At 35.6% G+C, this 22,025-nt stretch overlaps 1 protein-coding gene across 1 annotated transcript in view; it reads right to left on the bottom strand.

Annotated features, from left to right (window-relative positions):
• Positions 1–22,025, bottom strand: part of NUBPL (NUBP iron-sulfur cluster assembly factor, mitochondrial) — a 246,002-nt gene that overhangs the window by 150,664 nt on the left and 73,313 nt on the right. Inside the window, 2 exon segments of the mRNA XM_025919554.2 lie at positions 3,177–3,267; positions 3,358–3,397. Coding sequence (XP_025775339.2) covers positions 3,177–3,267; positions 3,358–3,397 — 131 coding nt within the window.

The raw sequence follows: 22,025 nt of genomic DNA on the forward strand, positions 1-22,025 counted from the left end.
TTAGGCTAAGAGAAAGAAACCAAATACAACTACATTCTGTAGGTTTCCATTTATATGAAGTGTGAGAACAAGCAGAACTCATTTATGATACTGGAAATCACAACTGTGATGGCCTATGAGTGGGAGATTGAATAAAAGAATGCCCAATGAAACACTATGGGGGATGTAAATGTTCTCTGTCTTGATTGGGGTATGGTTACACAGATATATACACATTTATCAAAAATAACTAAACCATACTTATAAGCTCTCTGCATCCCATAGTATGCATAAGTTTAACTCAATAAAATCTCACAAGGGAGAGGGAAAAAACTTTAAACCAGGCTTTCAGTTCAAGATGGTAGACTGACCATAAGTATTTACCTTCTTCCTCAAAAGAGTAACTATGAAGAGACATGAAAGGAACTTCTATATTCTATTTATCATGTCCTGAATAATTATATAGGTATTTTCACTTGGGGATAATCCATCTAACTGTGCACTTATGACTTGTACACTCTTCTGTATATATGTTATATGCAATTTTTTTTTCTATTAGCCAATGAATCAGGTAGCCTCCACAGTTCACTGCTGTACAGAGCAACTATCGAGCCACTAAATTTTCACAAAAGATGTTAAACTTACCAAGTGTTGGTGTGCTTTCCTAAAGCAAAACAAAAAACAAAAATAAAACACTCCCTAATTAGCAACTCAGATGATAAACACTGGTCACAGTATAGTCCAAAAATATCAACTTTTCACCCCCAATTAAAATGTGCAAATGATAAAAGTAACTTTTAAAAAGACTGTAAGGTGAATATACAGTGTAATGTCCTAATATCTTACAGAGTATCCCAATAAAATAAGCTATAGATCCATTTTCTCACCTCATCTTTCATCCTGATATTTTGCAGCATGTTTTGCTAAAAATGGACCTTCAGCATTTATGTGAGTAAACAGTAACTTTTTTTCTTAATTTTTTTAACACTTATTTTTGAGAGACAAAGACAGAGCACAAGCAGGGGAGGGGAAGAGAGAGAGGGAGACACAGAATCTGAAGCAGGCTCCAGGCTCTGGGCTGTCAGCACAGAGCCAGATGCAGGGCTTGAACCCATGAACTGTGAGATCATGACCTGAGCCAAAGTCAGACGCTTAACTGACTGAGCCACCCAGGCTCCCCTAAACTGTGACTTTTATATGACTTATGTGTCAGGGAGCCAAATCTCCAAATCTCCACTAGGGCCTCTACCAGACTACCAAATTCCATAAATATTTCTTAAGCTTAGTATTTGATAACTGTTGAGAAGAACATGAATAATGTCAGATGACTGACATGATGGGAGTGTGGCTTGAATTCAGAAATCAAAAATGTATAATGCCAGCAATTAACATAATTATTCTATAACTCCAACAGTATTCAGCAGTAGATAAAAAGGCTGGGTTATGGAAGGACATTGACTGATAATGTGGAATCAGGATCCTGCCCCTCCTCTCTTCCCTAACACCTCAGAATAAAAAAATAATAAATCTGGTTTCTTCTTTGATCTTTTACCTCTGGTTTCATAAGGTTTTCTTCATTTATAAAAGCAGGTACTAAATATAAGTGTGAGTTTCAGGCACAAATTTTTTGCAGACTAATTAATGTGTACTGTCAGGTTTACTTTCACTCCTCCATGGGAAACTCCCTTTGCCCCTCTCCTGAGGGTACGTGCATAATGGGTCTCTCTCGTCTACCCTCAGGGGCTCTTTTACCAGAGATGTTTTCATCACCTGTTGCAGTCTGAGGTTTAAATGGATCTTAGTACTTAAAAAGGACACTTGGAGGCAGGATCCTGTTTCCCTTAGAGGACAGCACCAATACTTGGCTATATCTCTGTGTCTCTTATCACTGATTTGGATCTCCAAGACTCTGATCACTTTGAGAAATACAAGTATTTCCATTTTCTTGTGACCATCCATAAGGCTTAGGAAAAAATTTGAATCATTTCCTGTTGAGAATTATAATAGTAACATAGGAAGGGAAAATTAATATTTAGAATATTCTGATGACAAAATCAGAATTTTCCTCTTGGTGTTTCCAAATTCCCACTGACTCTAACTTTAATTATAACCTGAATAAAGGCTGTTGTAGAATTTCCTTAAAAAAAAAAAAAGAGGCTGAGTTAATCCACACAAATAAAGGTTAAAGATCAAGGTCACAAAGGAATTGGTAAAGAAGGGGTGTTGTTGGGAATACAACTGAAATAGCCAACTATGGGATCTGAGTATAAAAGAGGAGGAAATGCAGCCATGAGACTTGAACGCACTAGGAAAGTAGCAGGACTCTGGGACCAGAGATCAAAAAGCACATTTATCAGAACTTAAGCAGCAGAAGGAAGACAAGATGTAACATTAAAAAAGAGTTTCAGAGTTCAAGACATATTTCATTTACCAACTATTTCAACTAGAAATGAATATAGGAATATCTATGATTAGAATTGTCAACTTATCACGTAATTCCTGACCCAAAGTAAAATCTGAATAAATAAGGGATAATTGCTGTAAATGGATGGAGAAAATCCAAATTACTTATAATATTTATCTAGAACATAATTAACTACAAATTCACAGCTACTAGAAAAAAATTAAAATTATTTCTATAAATAACATATATCCCATCTGATATTTTTAGATTATCCAATCAACTGTTCTCTTCCTTAAGGATAAATTAAAGTTGATTGGGCAGATATTATATACATAAATAAAGAGCCAGATGTACTCAGAGTAAAACAAAATTTTATTTTGTTCTAAAGCAATTTTAAAACGTGAGCATGATTTATATAATTTTTTTCTACATGCAAGAATGTCTACACTGCCCTTATAACTCAATATTGGCCACAATGAGATTAAACATAAATCTAAAGAAGGCAGATTACTTATAGATTTCATCATCTGACTGCAGACTCTGAACAAAGCAAAAGAACAATATAAAATAAGACATTAAGATTTTTGGTAATCATAAGCAATGGGTAAGATTAAATCACAGACCAGTGAAACTGGTCTTGGTGCCACATAATTCATTATACATCCAGTCGATTAGTTGGATTCTTTTGCAAAACATCTCAAGCCTGAATGCAAATATTAACCACTCTCCAATCAGCAAATGCATTAACAATAATGTGCCAATAATAAAATGACACTTAATTCAATTTTCTTACCTGCCTCAATAGTTTCTCAATAGCTGACATTACCATAAGGCCTCTCCAAACAACTGGTGCAGTCTCTTCAACCAGGAAGCCCATAGACATACTGCAAGAGTAAACCAAAAATATAGCTAATTTACATATATTAATCAATAGTATTCTGAAAAGTAACATAAAGTAAAAAAGATATACTTACCAAGCAATACCATAATTCAAAAGAGGCCTCATTAGGTTGTCTGAAGTTAAAAAATAAAAAATAAAAAACTCTCTTTTAGAATATACAAACATACTGACTTATTTTCTTATCAAAAAGTGTCAAATTAAAAATACAAATGGGCTATTCAAACTGCTGCTCTTTAACTTCCAACTTATTCACCTCAATAAACAACAGTTTAAACATTATACCAAGCACACAACCAATACTTACAATAGATACAACATCTAAAAATAGTTGGGATAAAGTTTTAAGAAACATATATAATTTTCAAGTGTTTCTAAAAAAATAGCCTCCGTAAGTAATTGTATCCATCAATTTTATTCATATATATAAATATATAAATTACATATGTGTTTAGTATGTGTATACATGACAAGTACACATACAAATAAATATGCATGCATCTAATAAGTTCTCTATTTTGTATCGCAACATTAATAAACGTCATATATTAAAAACCACAGCAAACATCATAGTCAATGGTAAAAGACTGAAAGTTTTCCCCTAAGATCAGGAACAAGACAGGGATACTCTCACTTCTGTCATTTTTATTCAACATAATACTGAGAGAGCCACAGCAATGAGGCAAGAAAAAGAAACAAACAGCACCCAAATTAGAAAGGAAAAAGTTTTCTCTGTTCGCAGATGAGATGATCTTATTTATAGAAAATCCTTGGGGCGCCTGGGTGGCGCAGTCGGTTAAGCGTCCGACTTCAGCCAGGTCACGATCTCGCGGTCCGTGAGTTCGAGCCCCGCGTCAGGCTCTGGGCTGATGGCTCGGAGCCTGGAGCCTGTTTCCGATTCTGTGTCTCCCTCTCTCTCTGACCCTCCCCCGTTCATGCTCTGTCTCTCTCTGTCCCAAAAAAAAAAAATAAACATTGAAAAAAAAAATTTTAAATAAAAGAAAATCCTTAAGATTCCACAAAAAGACTATTAAAGCTATTAATGAATTCAACTAAGTAGCAGGATACAAGTCAACACACAAATATCCACTGCATTTCTACAAACTAACAACAATCTGAAAAGAAAATTATGAAAACACTTCCATTCGTAACAACATCAAAAACAATGAAAAGAATTAACCTAACCAAGGAGATGAAAGATTTGTACAATGAAAACCTCAAACCATTGCTGAAAAAAATCAAAGACGACATAAATAAAAGGAAACACCTATCATGTTCATTGGCTGGAAGACTTAATATTGCGAATACTGCCTAAAGCAATCTACAAATTCAATGGAACCCTATGTCAAATCCCAATGACATTTTTTGCAGAAACAAACAAAAAAACCCATCCTAAAATTCATATGGAATCTCAAGGGATCCCAAATAGACAAATCAATCTAGAAAAGAAGAACAAAGCTGAAGGATTCATAGCTCCTGGTTTCAAAACTTAACTGCAAAGCTGAAGTAAGCAAATCAGTGAGGTACCGGCATAAAGACAGATATAAAGACCAGTGGAATAGAATAGACAGCCTAGAAATAAACCATCACATATATAATCAAATCGTTTTTGACAGGAGGCCAAGATCATTCAATGGGGAAAGGACAGTCTTTTCCACAAATGGTGCTGAGAAAACTGGATATCCACAGGCAGAAGAATGAAGTCAGACCCTTACCTAACACCGTATGCAAAAATTAACTCAAAATGGATCAAAGACCTAAATGTAAGAGCTAAAATTATAAAACTCTTAGAAACAAACATAGAGCAAAAGCTTCATGTCATTGGATTAGGCAATGATTTCTTGGATATGACAACAAAGGTACAGGCAACAAAAGAAATAATAAACATGGACTTAATGAGAATTTTTAAATGTTGTGCATCAAAGACAGTATCAACAAGTAAAATAGTAAGCCACAGAATGAGAGAAAACATTTATAAATCATGTATCTTATAAGGGATTCATATCCAGAGTATATTAAATCTTTTTGTTTCATTTTTTTAAATTTACATCCAAGTTAGTTAACAATACAATAATGACTTCAGGAATAGAATCCAGTGATTCATCACCTACATATAACACCCAGTGCTCATCCCAGCAAGTGTCCTCCTTAACACCCCTTGTCCAATTAGCCCATCCCCCCACTATTATCCCTCCAGCAACGCCTTTCCTGTATTTAAGAGTCTCTTATGGTTTGTCCCCATCCCTATTTTTATGTTATTTTTGCTCGCCTTCCCTCATGTTCATCTGTTTTGTATCTCAAATTCAACATGAGTGAAGTCATATGATATTTGTCTTTCTCTAATTTCACTTAGCACAATACTGTCTAGTTCCATCCATGTTATTGCAAATGGCAAGACTTCATTCTTTTTGATTGCCGAGTAACACAGAATATGTTAAATCTTAAAACTCAACAACAGCAGCAAAAAATGAAACATAATTCAAAAATGGGCAAAGGAAGTGAAGAAACATTTCCTCAAGGAAGATATACAAATAGCCAAAAAGCACATGGAAAAATATTCAACATCACTGATCATTAGGGAAATGTGAATCAAAATTACCATAAGATACCATCTCATACCTATTAGAATGGCTACCATTAAAAAAAAAAAAAGAACTGACAAACACAGAAAATAAGAAGTACTGGTAAGAATATGCAGAAGTTTGAAGAATACTTGTACACTACTGGTAGAAATATAAAAAGGTATAGCTGCTATGGAAAATAATACAGTGGCTCCTCAAAAACCTAAAAATAAATTACCATATGAACCAGGAACTCCACTTCTTAGTACATACAGAAAGGGAATGAAATGAGGGTCTCAGGGTCTTGAAGATATAGGTGTACACTCATGTTCATAGGGGAATTATTCACAATAGCTACAATGTGTAAGTAACCCAAGTGTCCACTGACAGATGAATGGATAAGCCAAATGTGGTGTGTGTCTATGTGTGTATATATATGTATATATCCATATATATAGATACAGATATAGATATAGGTACATAATAGAATACTTTAAATTATTAAAGTCTTTTTTTTTTATTTTTTTTTTTTATTTTTTTTTTCAACTTTTTTTTTGGGGGGGGACAGAGAGAGACAGAGCATGAACAGGGGAGGGGCAGAGAGAGAGGGAGACACAGAATCGGAAACAGTCTCCAGGCTCTGAGCCATCAGCCCAGAGCCCGACGCGGGGCTCGAACTCACGGACCGCGAGATCGTGACCTGGCTGAAGTCGGACACTTAACCGACTGCGCCACCCAGGCGCCCCTAAATTATTAAAGTCTTAAAGAGGAAGGAAATTCTGACATGCTATAACATGGATGAACCCTGAGGACATTATGCTAAGTGAAATAAGCCAGTCACAAAAGAGACATACTGTATGATTCCCCTCACGTGAAATACGTAAAGTAGTAAAAATCATACAGACAAAAAGGAGAAAGGCAGTTGCCAGCAGCATGGGAGGTGGCAGTGAGGAGTTACTGTTTGAAAGGTATAAAGTTTCAGTTTTACAAGACAAGAAGAGCTATGGAGATGGATAGTGGTGATGGCTGCAAAACATTATGAATGTATTTAAAAGGCCAGTGAACGGTATACTTAAAAATGGTTAAGATGGTGGGGTGCCCAGGTGGATCAGTTGGTTAAGCGACTGACTCTTGATTTCAGCTCAGGTCATGATCTCACGTGATCTGACAATGCAGAGTCTGTTTGGGATTCTCTCTCTCCCCTTCTCTCTCTGCCCCTCCCCCCACGTGCATGCACTCTCTCTCTAAAATAAACAAATAAACTTTATTTTTTAAAAAAAGGTTAAGATGGTAAGCTTTATGTTATGTGTATTTTACCACAATAAAAAAATATATTTTAAACTCTCCTTTGTCATTGGAGACAAGAAGTTGCATTAATCTCGAGGGAAAAACAATCTACTGTTTATGACCAAGTACCTACAAAAAACAAAAAACAAAACAAAACAAACAAAAAAAAAACAGGAAAAGAAATTACAGTTTGCAGTCAACTAAAAAGTATATAAACTATAAAATAATTTATATTACTATAAAATATGGTTTCTTTTATCAAACGATCTGTGTAGCCACATTCTCATTCATTCTTCCTACTATAGTCTATTTCACCATAATAAGGTATAGAAAAAGCCCTCTAGATACTTTACGCAACTTGGACTACTGTTGAGCTAAAAGTCTAGGACAGATCATAAAAATCTAGTAGAATTTTGCAGTCAGATTTCATCAGTGTCTTTTAGCCTGTTTCTCCTTCTTAAAGAGACTGAAATTGAGGACTGTAGATAAAACATATAGGCATGGTTTATATGTCAGTTTTTCCCCAAAGCATCCAACTTAAACTTTCAGAGTAACTTTTCACCATTGTGCTCTGTATTTTTTACACTTTGATTTTCTCCAATTACATATGGATACAGATTAAAGAGTCAAGTTATACTATAAAACTGTTACTGAAAGTCAATAATCTTACAACCCTCTTCCATTTCTTACTCCCCAGAGCCAACAACTCTCAACCCAAATGATTTTTTTAACTTTTCATTTTGAATTAATCTGAGGCTTATAGAAAGTTGCAAAAATAGTACAGTCTTCATATGCCCTTTACCTAGCTTTCCTTAATGTTAACATCTTACATAACCATAGTACAATTATCACAACCAGGAAACTAACACTGATACAATATGATTAACTAATCTGTGAACCTTATTCAAATTTTCACAACTTTTAGTTGTCTCATAAAATTTTATAGGATTTAGTAATTTTTTCGTGAACACAGGCACACTTTTCAGGCACTCATCCTCTCTATGTAATTATACCACCATTTTAATTAGATAATCATGTAAATGCTATGAATAGCTGAGCAAGATGACATAAAATATGATTATTTTTCCTTTGTTTCCATGAATTGATGATAGGCAGATCTTGTGGTGCATGTGTTTCCTTCATTTTCTATGTATTTCCTAGTAATTTGCTCCTAAACTACCTTCTAGTTTTGTAAATCAAATACGTTAATCAAATGCACTAGGCATTCATGTCCATTATCCTGAACAAGACTCTGCTTAACTGTTTATAGTATCTTCTGAATAAGAGGTCTTTTTTATATAGATTTTTTCTTTTTAAGTAATCTCTACACCCATTGTGGGGCTCGAACTTACAACCCCAAAATCAAGAGGCACATGCTCTACCAAATGAGCCAGGCAGGCACCCCCAGAAGTTCTTACTTTTTATGTAATCAAATACATTAATTTTTCCCTTTATGGTTTATCCTTTTCCTTTATGGTTTATCCTTTATGGTTTAAGAAATCCTTCCTTAAAATATTGTCAATGAGATATTCTCTTTTTTTAATTTTTTTAAATATTTATTCATTTTTGAGAGAGAGACAGAGTGAGAGCAGGGAGGGGAAAAGAGAGAGGGAGACATAGAATGTGAAGCAGGCTCCAGGCTCTGAGCTGTCAGCAGAGTCCTACAGACTGTGAAATCATGACCCGAGCCGAAATTGGATGCTTAACCAACAGAGCCACCCAGGCACCCCGAGATATTCTCTTATAACCCTTTATAGTTCTGCATTTCACATTTAAGTACTTAAACTTATTATTTGGAATTAATTTCTGTGTGTGGTGTGAGAATCCATTTTATTTCCATGTGGATAATAACTTGTCCCACCATGAGTAATCTGCAATGATAGCTCTGTCATAAATCAGGTTTCCATATGTGTATGAGTCTGTTTCTGGGTTCTCTATTCAGTTGTACTAGTTTGTCCAGCCTTGAGCCAATACTGAACAAGGTATAACTTCACATTAAGTTCTCCTACCTGCTAGAGTAAATCCCCTACCTGGTTCTCTCTCTTCAGGAATGTCTTACCTATTCATGGCTCTTTGCTCATCTTTATAAATTGTATATTCAACTCGGTCATTTTCCACAAATAGAATTTTGATTGAATTTGTGAAACTATCAGAAACAACTGATATCTTTATAAAATTCTGTACTCCTATCCATGAACATCTGTTTCTCCGTGTATTTACATCTGTAAAATCTTTCAATAAGGATTTAGAATTTTTTTCCCCACATAATATTCATACATTTGTTGTTAGATTTGTTCCCAGGTGCCCTGTATTTTTTTAAGACATTTGTATCTTTTTTGAAATTGCATTTTCTAATTATTGATATATAAAAATTTAATTTTCTTGTATATTATTATTATATCTAGCCAACCTACTAAATTCCCTTCTTCATTTTAATAATTTGTCGAAAGTTTTTTGTTTTGTTTTGCTTTGTTTTGTTTTTTGAGAGAAAGAGAGAGTGAGCATGCACATGAGTGGGTTAGGCACAGAAGGAGAAAGAGAATCTTAAGCAGGCTCCATGCTCAGTGCAGAGCCCAACATAGGGATCAATTTCACAACCATTAGATCATAACCTGAGATGAAACAAAGTCAGATGCTTAACTGACTGACCCACCCAGGCATCCTGAAAGTTTTTTTTTAATTTTCTATGTAAATAATGATACTTTCTACAAATAATGACAGTTTGCTTCTTTTATTCAATTCCTAATTCGTGAGGGTTAGTATGTGTCTGGGTTTATTTGCAGATTAGGAGTGCCTGTTCAATGTTAAATAAAAGGTGTGATACCAGGACTGCTTGTCTCATTCCGAATAGTAAATGAAATGCTTTTGGGGTGCCTAATTGGCTCAGTCAGCTAAGTGTCTGACTCTTGGATCTTGACTCACTTCATGATTTCAGACTTTGTGGGTCAAGCCCCACATCGGGCTCTGTGCTGATGGTGTAGAGCCTGCTTGGGATTCTATCTCTCCTTTTCTCTGCCCCTCCCCAACATGTGCTCATATGTGCATGTGCCCATGGTCTCTCACTCTCTCAGTGGGGGGAGGACTTAAATGAAATGTTTTTAACAATTCACCAGTAAGTATAATGCTTGCTTTGTATTTTTATAAAAATACAAATATATTATTTAACATTATATCAGGATATCAGGTTAAATAAAATTCTCTTTTAGTTCTAGTTCAAGAAGAGTATTGATAAAAATGGGGTTTTTTTTGGTTTTATAGAATGCCTGTTCAGCATCTTTCTGAATAACATACTTTTCCTCCTTTAACTTACAAAACTGTTAAGTAACGTTAAATTTTTTTCTAATGTCAAACCAACTTGCTCCCCTGGATTAAACGCCATTTAATCACAATATAGCTATTTTATACAATACTAACAAGTTGCTAATATTTGCTTAAGACTTTTTATATATGTTAATTAGGGAGACTGGCCTATAATTTTTCCATTTCATTCTATCCCACTAAGGCTTTACTAGCCTTATAAACTAAATTGGGAAAATATTATATATTTTTCTACCCTATGAATGAGTTTATATAAGAATGGAGTACTGGTTTGCTATTTTCATGGTAAGATTTTTAACTACTGATTCCATTTCTTTAGTAGGTACAGAATAAACTAGATGTTCTATTCCTTCCTCAATTTGGTTTAGTGATATACATTTTTCTAGAGATTGCCCATTTCAACAAAATTTTCAAATGTATCAGCATAAAACTGTCCAAATATCTCAGATTTTAAACCCATGGCTATATCTGTCAAGTCCCTTTTATTATTTCCAATATATTTACAGGTCTTTTTTTTTTTTTTTTTTAATTCTACATTGCCGGGCATTTGTGTAATTTATTAGTCTTCAAAAAATAAATTTTTGGTTCTCTTGGTTCTCTACTATATCTCCATTTTCAAGTTCATTAATTTCTGCTCTTAATCACTTCTTTCCTTCCACCTTCTTTGGGTTTATTGCATTGCTCTAATTTCTTAAGTTAAACAGCTCATTTATTTTCAGCCTTTCTTCTTTTGTAAAGAGAAATACTTATGACTATCTCTGGATATATTTTAGCTTTATCTCACAAGTTTCCATTTTCATTGTTTCTCCTTTCAACCATGCATTATTTAGAAATTGTTTTTAATTTCCAAATGTGTAGGTGTTTTTAGTTATCATTTTGTTATAAGCTTCTAAATTAACTGTGTGGTAGTTAGAAAAATGTAGTCCGAATAATACCAATCTTTGAAATTCAATGCAACTATCTTCATGGCCTATTCCATAATCAATTTTTATAAATGTTCCAGGTGTGCTTGAAAAGAATATTCTATTTATGGCCATTAGATCAAGCTTGTTTGAAGGTAGTAATTCTTCACATTCAGTAACACTTTTGCTTTAAAGTCTATCTTGTCTGACATTAACATAACTACACCCAGTTTCATTTCGCTCTATTTATGGTTTTTAATCCTTTAGCTTTTGCCCTATATTTTTTTTTATTTAAAAAAAAATTTTTTTTTAACGTTTATTTATTTTTGAGACAGAGAAAGAGACAGAGCATGAACGGGGGAGGGGCAGAGAGAGGGGGAGACACAGAATCGGAAGCAGGCTACAGGTTCTGAGCCATCAGCCCAGAGCGACGCGGGGCTTGAACTCACGGACCGTGAGATCGTGACCTGAGCCAAAGTCAGACGCTTAACTGACTGAGCCACCCAGGCGCCCCTGCCCTATATATTTTTATGTTTTAGATAATATCTCTTATAAATAGATTTAACCTATCTGGATTTGGTTTTGTTTTATTTTTTGTTTTCTCCTGTCTTACAGTATTGTTTTAACTAGAAAGTTGTGTAATATTTATATTTATATTGCTGATATACTGGGGCACTGGGGTGGCTCAGTCAGTTGAACATCTGACTCCTGATTTTGACCCAGGTCATGATCACAGAGTTGTGGGATTGAGCCCCATGTCCAGCTCTGCGCTGTGTGTGGAGCCTTCTTGAGATTTTCTCTCCCTCTCTCTCTGCTCCTGTCTCCCACTTGCAACCTCTCTCTCTAAAATAAATAAATATATGTATTGCTGACATATTTGTATTCATATTTACTATTAAATTTTGTACTTTCTCCTGGCCTCCCCCTTTTTTTTTTAGTATTTTTACATTTTTGAGATTCTCCCCCCCATTACATTTTTCCCTTTTTTACAAAGGAAATCATACAGTTCATTTCTAGTCTTATAATGACTATCTAGTATTTTTTTAAAACATACTTAAAGTGTGAAGTTAAACAACACTTCTACCTCTCTTTTGAGAGAGAGCAAGAGAGCACAAAAACATAAATGCAAGGCAGGGGCAAAGAGAGAGGGAGAGGGAGAGGAAGAAAGAGAATCTTAACCAGGCTCCATACCCAGCACAGAGCCCAATGTGGGGCTTGATCTCACAACCATGAGATCATCACCTGAGCCAAAATCAAGAGTTGGACACTTAACCAATTGAGGCACCCCTACCTTCTTCCTCTTTGAATGTTTCAAATGAATCACTGTCCCTCCTAAGTCAATTTATATGCCATTGCTGTCCTGAATTTTAGTTTTATCTTGGAGAATTCTCAGCCATTATCTCCTTGAATATTGCCTCTGTTACAGTTTCTCCATTATCTCCTTCTAGAACAATGGTTAGTCCCATGTTGGATCTTCTCATGGTACTTACCATGGCCCTCAAACTTTCATTTGTTTTCCAATTTTCCTCTATGTACTACATTCTGAGTATTTTCTTTTCACCTATATTCATTAATTAATTTTCTCTTTGGTTGTGCCTAATCTTTAATCTGCCCAGATTTTCCCACTCTACCCAGAGCCAAGAACAAATCCAGCACTTATTCCCAGTAATCACTAATGTATGGAAGCATTTATTTCATGATCACTTATTAAGGATATCACCACTAGTGTGTCCAGCTCTTATAAGGTGCATTGAACCTCCCTCCCTCCTTAGATGCCATATTTTGCCCCTATTCCTTCATAAATAATCCTGTAAAATACAGACCCTAAACCACCAAGATCAGCAGGTAATATCAATTCCAGTGCACAACTACACCAGGTGGCTCACACTTTCCTGTTATTTCTGAGTTCTGAGAAATTCCCTTCCTTTCCCACTATCTCAGACATGTACTGAAAAGTAGTTTTTGTTAATAGTCCATGTAATATTTTAAGGTATGCTGTTATAGGAAGAGTTTTTCTGGACATCTAGTTTGCCACATCTAGAAGTAGAAAGCTGCTGATTTTTAGTGATCTTGGATCCCTTATGATATCTTACATAACTCTATTTTTCAAATAATTTTCTGATTATTTCTTGTGAATTTCTAGATAAACAAACATACCACATGGAATTAAGAACAATTCTGTCTTTTCCTTTCCACTATTAATAACCCTTACTTCTTTTTCTTGTTTTATTGGATCAGTTAAAACCTGCAGTAGCAATGGCACTGCACTTGAAAAGATCATACCAAAAATAAAATAGGACAATATGGGTGTCATCTATTTACTTAATCCTCCATTTGAAATAGATGACCTAAGTAGTTTGAGCCTGTTCAAAACAGAACTTTAAGTTCAAACTGGAACTGGAAATGTAAACTAGATGTTATGGACTGAATGTTGTGTTCCCACCAAAATTCATATGCTGAAATCCTAACCCCCAATGTGATGGTATTAGGAGGGGGATTAGGTCATGAGGTAGAGCTCTCATGAATGGGCCTAGTACCCTTATATCTTTTATAAGGGTAAAAGGGCTCTCTTGCCCTGTCTGCCATGAGAGGAAACAAATGACAAGACTGCTGTCTGTCAACTAGTAAGCAGGTCTTCACCAAATGTCAAAGCTGCTGGCACCTTGATTTTGGACTTCCCAGCCTCCAAAACTGTGAGAAATAAATGTTTGTGGTTTAAGCCACCCAGTCTATGGTATTTTTGTCACAGCAACCTGAACAAACTAAGACACTGGGACGGTCCAAAGCCTTTTCACAAAATTGGAAACCAAAATCTCTAACACTATATAAGAATAATCTTTAATCTTAATCTACTTCATCAGTATGCTAAATCCCCATCCAGAGAAAATGTGTAGTTTAAATATTTCTTGTAGTTTGGTGAATAAATTGTAAACTGAAAGCAGCAATGTAAGCAGATTCATCATCATGTTAAATGCATTTCTTCAGAATTTAACAGGGAAAAATGTCCACTGAGAGTCCTAAATATTACAACATATACATTAAAAAGAAAGTTAGAAGCACAGTCTTCTTTATCTTCTCCTGTATATTAGTAAACAAAATTAATACCACTTAGTAAACAAAATTAACACCACCTAAAAGCATTTTACTTTAATTAATAAAATCCTCAGATTTGAATGATGGCATAGGCTGAAACCTTACTTTGAAATTAGTGGACAAAGACTCTGAACAACAACTCATGATTACGGGTACAAATTAGTATATGTGCTAATTTTTAAATGTGCTTTTTATTTTTAAAAATGTGTACAGCAATTCCTACACATAAACTTAACAGAAAACCTAACAAAATACTATTGGTTGAAAGTTTATAGAGAAATTTTGGAATCTACTGTCCTGTAACAGCTTTTTGAAGAGACCACCATTAGCTGAAGCTATCATGACACAGATCATTATTTCATACTTCCTCATATCTTCATGAAAGCTCATACATTGAAGCATAAAAGATTCTTACTCTAAGTCAAACCATTTCAATTGCCATAACGCCATTCATGACACTATGCCACATCCTCCTTACTCAATTACAACAAAGTTCTATCATTTCTAACAGGTATGAATTTAATTAATGGACTGTATGTTACCAGTGGATTTCAAACAGAGTTGGGAACTACTTTTATATTATAAATTAATTGTCAAGCTAGAAAAGACACTGTGACCAGGTCAAACTGAAGAGCTAGGTATAAAGGAAATAGGCATAAGAAAGACTGCTTTAAATCTTTCTATTATAGTTGAAATTGTTAAATGTTCCAAGGATAACGCTCATCTAGAATCAGATTTTCTTTTTGTAGGGATCCCACCGTTCTTGAATCAGCTAAGTGGTAGACATTCCCATTTACTTGGTATTAGCAATAAAGCTGAAAAATCTCTATAACTTCTACTCCCTGGCTCCAAAAATTAAGAGTTTTAAATGCATCTGAACACCAAGGTTCAGGAATGTATGCCTAAAAAAATTATAACTTAAAGTCATATAATAGAGACATTAAATCCATTTTTTAAAATGAGGACAGAGAATAACTTTAAAGAATATTTAAACATGCAGTAAATAAACAAAACTGTTTTATAAAAACAAGCTTTTATCCACATATTCATGACAAGACATTCAAAGACAAGAAGCTTCAGAAAGGAAAAAAAAAAACCCAGGACAAAGTTTACAAAGTCACTTTCTCATCACCCACTTTCCTATTCCTTCTTTTGTTTCTAAAACCAAGATCCTTTCTTATGAGAAATCAGATGCAACAAAGAGGTTGCATCCACTGCTATTCTTTCAAGGAGAACTTCAAGTGGCTAGATAAGACAAAGTAGTTCCACCAAGTTAGTACCCAGGAAAAGTTTATAATACCCTTGTTTACCTGGAAGTTTAAATTTAGTTTAAAATACTTGTTTACCTGGAAGAAAGAAGGATTTAGAGAGAAGGTGAGTAAAGACAGGAGAATGGAACCTATCAAAACCCAAATGCCAACTTGGACAACCTAAGGCAATATAGTAATACTGTTATCTAGAAGTGAAAAGGAAAGGGATCTAGACCACAAGAAGGGAGCAGAAAGACGATTAAAAATTCTTCTTTGCTTTTATAATTTTACATTTATCACTCTTTAATATTTAAATTTCAGTTATCTTCAGCATATTTTCCCTTTTTGTACCACCTTGGAAACTCACTCTCTCATCCCACGTATCCACCCATCTCAAAGTTGAAAGCCATTCAAGTATCTTTCTTAAAAATCCAACCTCTTTCCCAAGTAAAGACACTGCCCCTTTCTTTTCCAACTCATTCCTCCTTCCTTAACCAAAACTCTCATTTTCTCATGTGGGTGGTTTCCATTAGGAAAGGAACCTGAAACAAGGAAACCACACTGACAGCTTAAGCTTTGTAGAAGATACAAGTGTTTTTAAATGGAATCTGCTCAGTAGGATATAAATAGGAGACTGTATATAAGGGATATTTCAGAGCAGGGGTGATACCTCAGATTCTTGTCTACTGTGGGGCTAAAATTTTCTTCACTTAGTTAATCACTCAGCAAATACTTACTGAAGTAAGTATAGAGATAAACTTGGCATCCTACCTCTGAAACCTTGCTAACTTATATTGTAGAATTTAACAGGAAAAAATGAAAGGAAGGCTAGAGGAAAAAATAGGTGATAATGAAACTTTGGGTAAGGATAATAAATACTTGATTTATATACTGTTACTCCCACAACCCATATACCACCATTCCTGGCCTCCAATCACTTTAGAACTGCCTTGGCATAATTAAGTGATCATTAACTCATAAATGATTACATTCTTTCTTGCTGAAACTACGTACAGACTCAGAATTTCTTCCACATTATGTTCCAGATAACCAGTTGATATTTAAAATGAAAACTATGCATGATCTCTGAGTTAAAGGAGTAGTCAGGCATCTGAGAAGGAAAACTTTAAAAAATGACAGAATGAACCACTTACATTCACTTGAGAATAGTAACACAAGATGAGTTACATTTTATGTCATGCAGTACTGCATAAGATACTTTACAGATACTGTACTTCATTGAATCCTTACAACAATCCTAGGAGGCAAGTACTATCTCCATTTTAGTTGAGAAAAGTGGAAGTCTATCCCCAGCCTCCCCTCAGCTTATCTAAATCCATTTCTTCTATGGCAGTCTCCAAACCAACTCTCCTTCTTCTGGTCTTCTCTAGGATCTAACACTTAATAAATGTTATCTTGTATGATTATTTACCTTTTTATTGCCTCTAACCTATCTCCCCACCTAAACACCATATTCCCCTTACTTAGTATGACTGATGCTCAAAACGTATGTTTATATAATAGCCAAAACAATTTTCTAAATAGCTAAACAGTCAAAAGTAAATATACTGAAGGAAAACTGCACACCCTGTATTTGATCATCCAGGCATTTGTAGTGTAGTAAAACATTATTTATTATAATAAATTAGCCATTTATTAGCTGTGTCCTTGAACAAGTTGTTTTTATATGACATATAGACTCTTCAAATGTCATACTTCATATGAAGTAGTTTAAGACCAGAAAACTAAAGTAACGTGCCCAAGGTTAAATAACTAGCAGCAACCAAGCAGTAAGGATTTGAGACTGAACTTATTTCATTTTAAGTTCCATATTATTTTCACACACATATTCAAGAAGCAGGAGGCTTAAGGGGCGCCTGGGTGGCTCAGTCGGTTAGGCGGCCGACTTCAGCTCAGGTCATGATCTCACGGTCTGTGAGTTCGAGCCCCGCGTTGGGCTCTGTGCTGACAGCTCAGAGCCTGGAGCCTGTTTCGGATTCTGTGTCTCCCTCTCTCTGACCCTCCCCCATTCATGCTCTGTCTCTCTCTGTCTCAAAAATAAATAAACGTTAAAAAAAATTTTTTTAAAAAAAAGAAGCAGGAGGCTTAAGATCATAGAATACATATGAGATCAGAAGATAACACATAGCTGGAACATAAGCAAGTATAGATTTTCCTTCTACTGCTTGATGACAACCAGACAAGTTCCATGAAATGGTTCAACAATGCTCCAATAAATCAAGTTATTCTGTACCTAATGTAAATTGTCCTTTAAGTCAATTACAAGTTCATAGGATTATTAACAAAGCATTACAGTTGACTATTTTTAGTTATTTTGATATAACTTTTAACTACATCTCTGTAATCCCCAATCTTTCTGTTTATTAGGTAATGTTTCCAGCTTTCTTATCTAATTTATTTGTCATATAAGACTGGTTTTCTTCTATTAACCCACCTAGCCTCTTAAAATCTCAAATTCATTTTTTTTTTTTTATATGAAATTTATTGTCAAATTGGTTTCCATACAACACCCAGTGCTCATCCCAAAAGGTGCCCTCCTCAGTACCCATCACCCACCCTCTCCTCCCTCCCACCCCCCATCAACCCTTAGTTTGTTCTCAGTTCTCAACAGTTTCTTATGCTTTGGCTCTCTCCCACTCTAACTCCTCTTTTTTTTTTTTTTTTTGTTCCCCTCCCCCATGGGTTTCTCTTAAGTTTCTCAGGATCCACATAAGAGTGAAACCATATGGTATCTGTCTTTCTCTGTATGGCTTATTTCACTTAGCATCACACTCTCCAGTTCCATCCACGTTGCTACAAAAGGCCATATTTCATTTTTTCTCATTGCCACGTAGTACTCCATTGTGTATATAAACCACAATTTCTTTATCCATTCATCAGTTGATGGACATTTAGGCTCTTTCCATAATTTGGCTATTGTTGAGAGTGCTGCTATGAACATTGGGGTACAAGTGCCCCTATGCATCAGTACTCCTGTGTCCCTTGGATAAATTCCTAGCAGTGCTATTGCTGGGTCATAGGGTAGGTCTATTTTTAATTTTCTGAGGAACCTCCACACTGCTTTCCAGAGCGGCTGCACCAATTTGCATTCCCACCAACAGTGCAAGAGGGTTCCCGTTTCTCCACATCCTCTCCAGCATCTATAGTCTCCTGATTTGTTCATTTTGGCCACTCTGACTGGCGTGAGGTGATATCTGAGTGTGGTTTTGATTTGTATTTCCCTGATAAGGAGCGACGCTGAACATCTTTTCATGTGCCTGTTGGCCATCCGGATGTCTTCTTTAGAGAAGTGTCTATTCATGTTTTCTGCCCATTTCTTCACTGGGTTATTTGCTTTTCGGGTGTGGAGTTTGGTGAGCTCTTTATAGATTTTGGATACTAGCCCTTTGTCCGATATGTCATTGGCAAATATCTTTTCCCATTCCGTTGGTTGCCTTTTAGTTTTGTTGGTTGTTTCCTTTGCTGTGCAGAAGCTTTTTATCTTCATAAGGTCCCAGCAATTCACTTTTGCTTTTAATTCCCTTGCCTTTGGGGATGTGTCGAGTAAGAGATTGCTACGGCTGAGGTCAGAGAGGTCTTTTCCTGCTTTCTCCTCTAAGGTTTTGATGGTTTCCTGTCTCACATTCAGGTCCTTTATCCATTTTGAGTTTATTTTTGTGAATGGTGTGAGAAAGTGGTCTAGTTTCAACCTTCTGCATGTTGCTGTCCAGTTCTCCCAGCACCATTTGTTAAAGAGACTGTCTTTTTTCCATTGGATGTTCTTTCCTGCTTTGTCAAAGATGAGTTGGCCATACGTTTGTGGGTCTAGTTCTGGGGTTTCTATTCTATTCCATTGGTCTATGTGTCTGTTTTTGTGCCAATACCATGCTGTCTTGATGATGACAGCTTTGTAGTAGAGGCTAAAGTCTGGGATTGTGATGCCTCCTGCTTTGGTCTTCTTCTTCAAAATTCCTTTGGCTATTCGGGGCCTTTTGTGGTTCCATATGAATTTTAGGATTGCTTGTTCTAGTTTCGAGAAGAATGCTGGTGAAATTTTGATTGGGATTGCATTGAATGTGTAGATAGCTTTGGGTAGTATTGACATTTTGATAATATTTATTCTTCCAATCCATGAGCAGGGAATGTCTTTCCATTTCTTTAAATCTTCTTCAATTACCTTCATAAGCTTTCTAGAGTTTTCAGCATACAGATCCTTGACATCTTTGGTTAGATTGATTCCTAGGTATTTTATGCTTCTTAGTGCAATTGTGAATGGGATCAGTTTCTTTATTTGTCTTTCTGTTGCTTCATTGTTAGTGTATAAGAATGCAACTGATTTCTGTACATTGATTTTGTATCCTGCAACTTTGCTGAATTCATGTATCAGTTCTAGCAGACTTTTGGTGGAGTCTATCGGATTTTCCATGTATAATATCATGTCATCTGCAAAGAGCGAAAGCTTGACTTCATCTTTGCCAATTTTGACGCCTTTGATTTCCTTTTGTTGTCTGATTGCTGTTGCTAGAACTTCCAGCACTATGTTAAATAACAGCGGTGAGAGTGGGCATCCCTGTCGTGTTCCTGATCTCAGGGAAAAAGCTCTCAGTTTTTCCCCGTTGAGGATGATGTTAGCTGTGGGCTTTTCATAAATGGCTTTTATGATCTTTAAGTATGTTCCTTCTATCCCGACTTTCTCAAGAGTTTTTATTAAGAAAGGGTGCTGGATTTTGTCGAAGGCCTTTTCTGCATCGATTGACAGGATCATATGGTTTTTCTCCTTTTTTTTGTTAATGTGATGTATCACGTTGATTGATTTGCGAATGTTGAACCAGCCCTGCATCCCAGGAATGAATCCCACTTGATCATGGTGAATAATTCTTTTTATATGCCGTTGAATTCGATTTGCTAGTATCTTATTGAGAATTTTTGCATCCATATTCATCAGGGATATTGGCCTGTAGTTCTCTTTTTTTACTGGGTCTCTGTCTGGTTTAGGAATCAAAGTAATACTGGCTTCATAGAATGAGTCTGGAAGTTTTCCTTCCCTTTCTATTTCTTGGAATAGCTTGAGAAGGATAGGTATTATCTCTGCTTTAAACGTCTGGTAGAACTCCCCTGGGAAGCCATCTGGTCCTGGACTCTTATTTGTTGGGAGATTTTTGATAACCGATTCAATTTCTTCGCTGGTGATGGGTCTGTTCAAGCTTTCTATTTCCTCCTGGTTGAGTTTTGGAAGAGTGTGGGTGTTCAGGAATTTGTCCATTTCTTCCAGGTTGTCCAATTTGTTGGCATATAATTTTTCATAGTATTCCCTGATAATTGTTTGTATCTCTGAGGGATTGGTTGTAATAATTCCATTTTCATTCATGATTTTATTTATTTGGGTCATCTCCCTTTTCTTTTTGAGAAGCCTGGCTAGAGGTTTGTCAATTTTGTTTATTTTTTCAAAAAACCAACTCTTGGTTTCGTTGATCTGCTCTACAGTTTTTTGCGATTCTATATTGTTTATTTCTGCTCTGATCCTTATTATTTCTCTTCTTCTGCTGGGTTTAGGCTGCCTTTGCTGTTCTGCTTCTATTTCCTTTAGGTGTGCTGTTAGATTTTGTATTTGGGATTTTTCTTGTTTCTTGAGATAGGCCTGGATTGCAATGTATTTTCCTCTCAGGACTGCCTTCGCTGCGTCCCAAAGCGTTTGGATTGTTGTATTTTCATTTTCGTTTGTTTCCATATATTTTTTAATTTCTTCTCGAATTGCCTGGTTGACCCACTCATTCGTTAGTAGGGTGTTCTTTAACCTCCACGTTTTTGGAGGTTTTCCAGACTTTTTTCTGTGGTTGATTTCAAGCTTCATAGCATTGTGGTCTGAAAGTATGCATGGTATGATTTCAATGCTTGTAAACTTATGAAGGGCTGTTTTGTGACCCAGTATATGATCTATCTTGGAGAATGTTCCATGTGCACTCGAGAAGAAAGTATATTCTGTTGCTTTGGGATGCAGAGTTCTAAATATATCTGTCAAGTCCATCTGATCCAATGTCTCATTCAGGGCCCTTGTTTCTTTATTGACCGTGTGTCTAGTTGATCGATCCATTTCTGTAAGTGGGGTGTTAAAGTCCCCTGCAATTACCACATTCTTCTCAATAAGGTTGCTTATGTTTATGAGTAATTGTTTTATATATTTGGGCGCTCCGGTATTCGGCGCATAGACATTTATAATTGTTAGCTCTTCCTGATGGATAGACCCTGTCACTATTATATAATGTCCTTCTTCATCTCTTGTTACAGCCTTTAATTTAAAGTCTAGTTTGTCTGATATAAGGATGGCTACTCCAG

Source organism: Puma concolor, chromosome B3 (assembly GCF_028749965.1).
Source record: "Puma concolor isolate L17-30 chromosome B3, mPumCon1.1.hap2, whole genome shotgun sequence".
Lineage (NCBI taxonomy): Eukaryota > Metazoa > Chordata > Mammalia > Carnivora > Felidae > Puma > Puma concolor.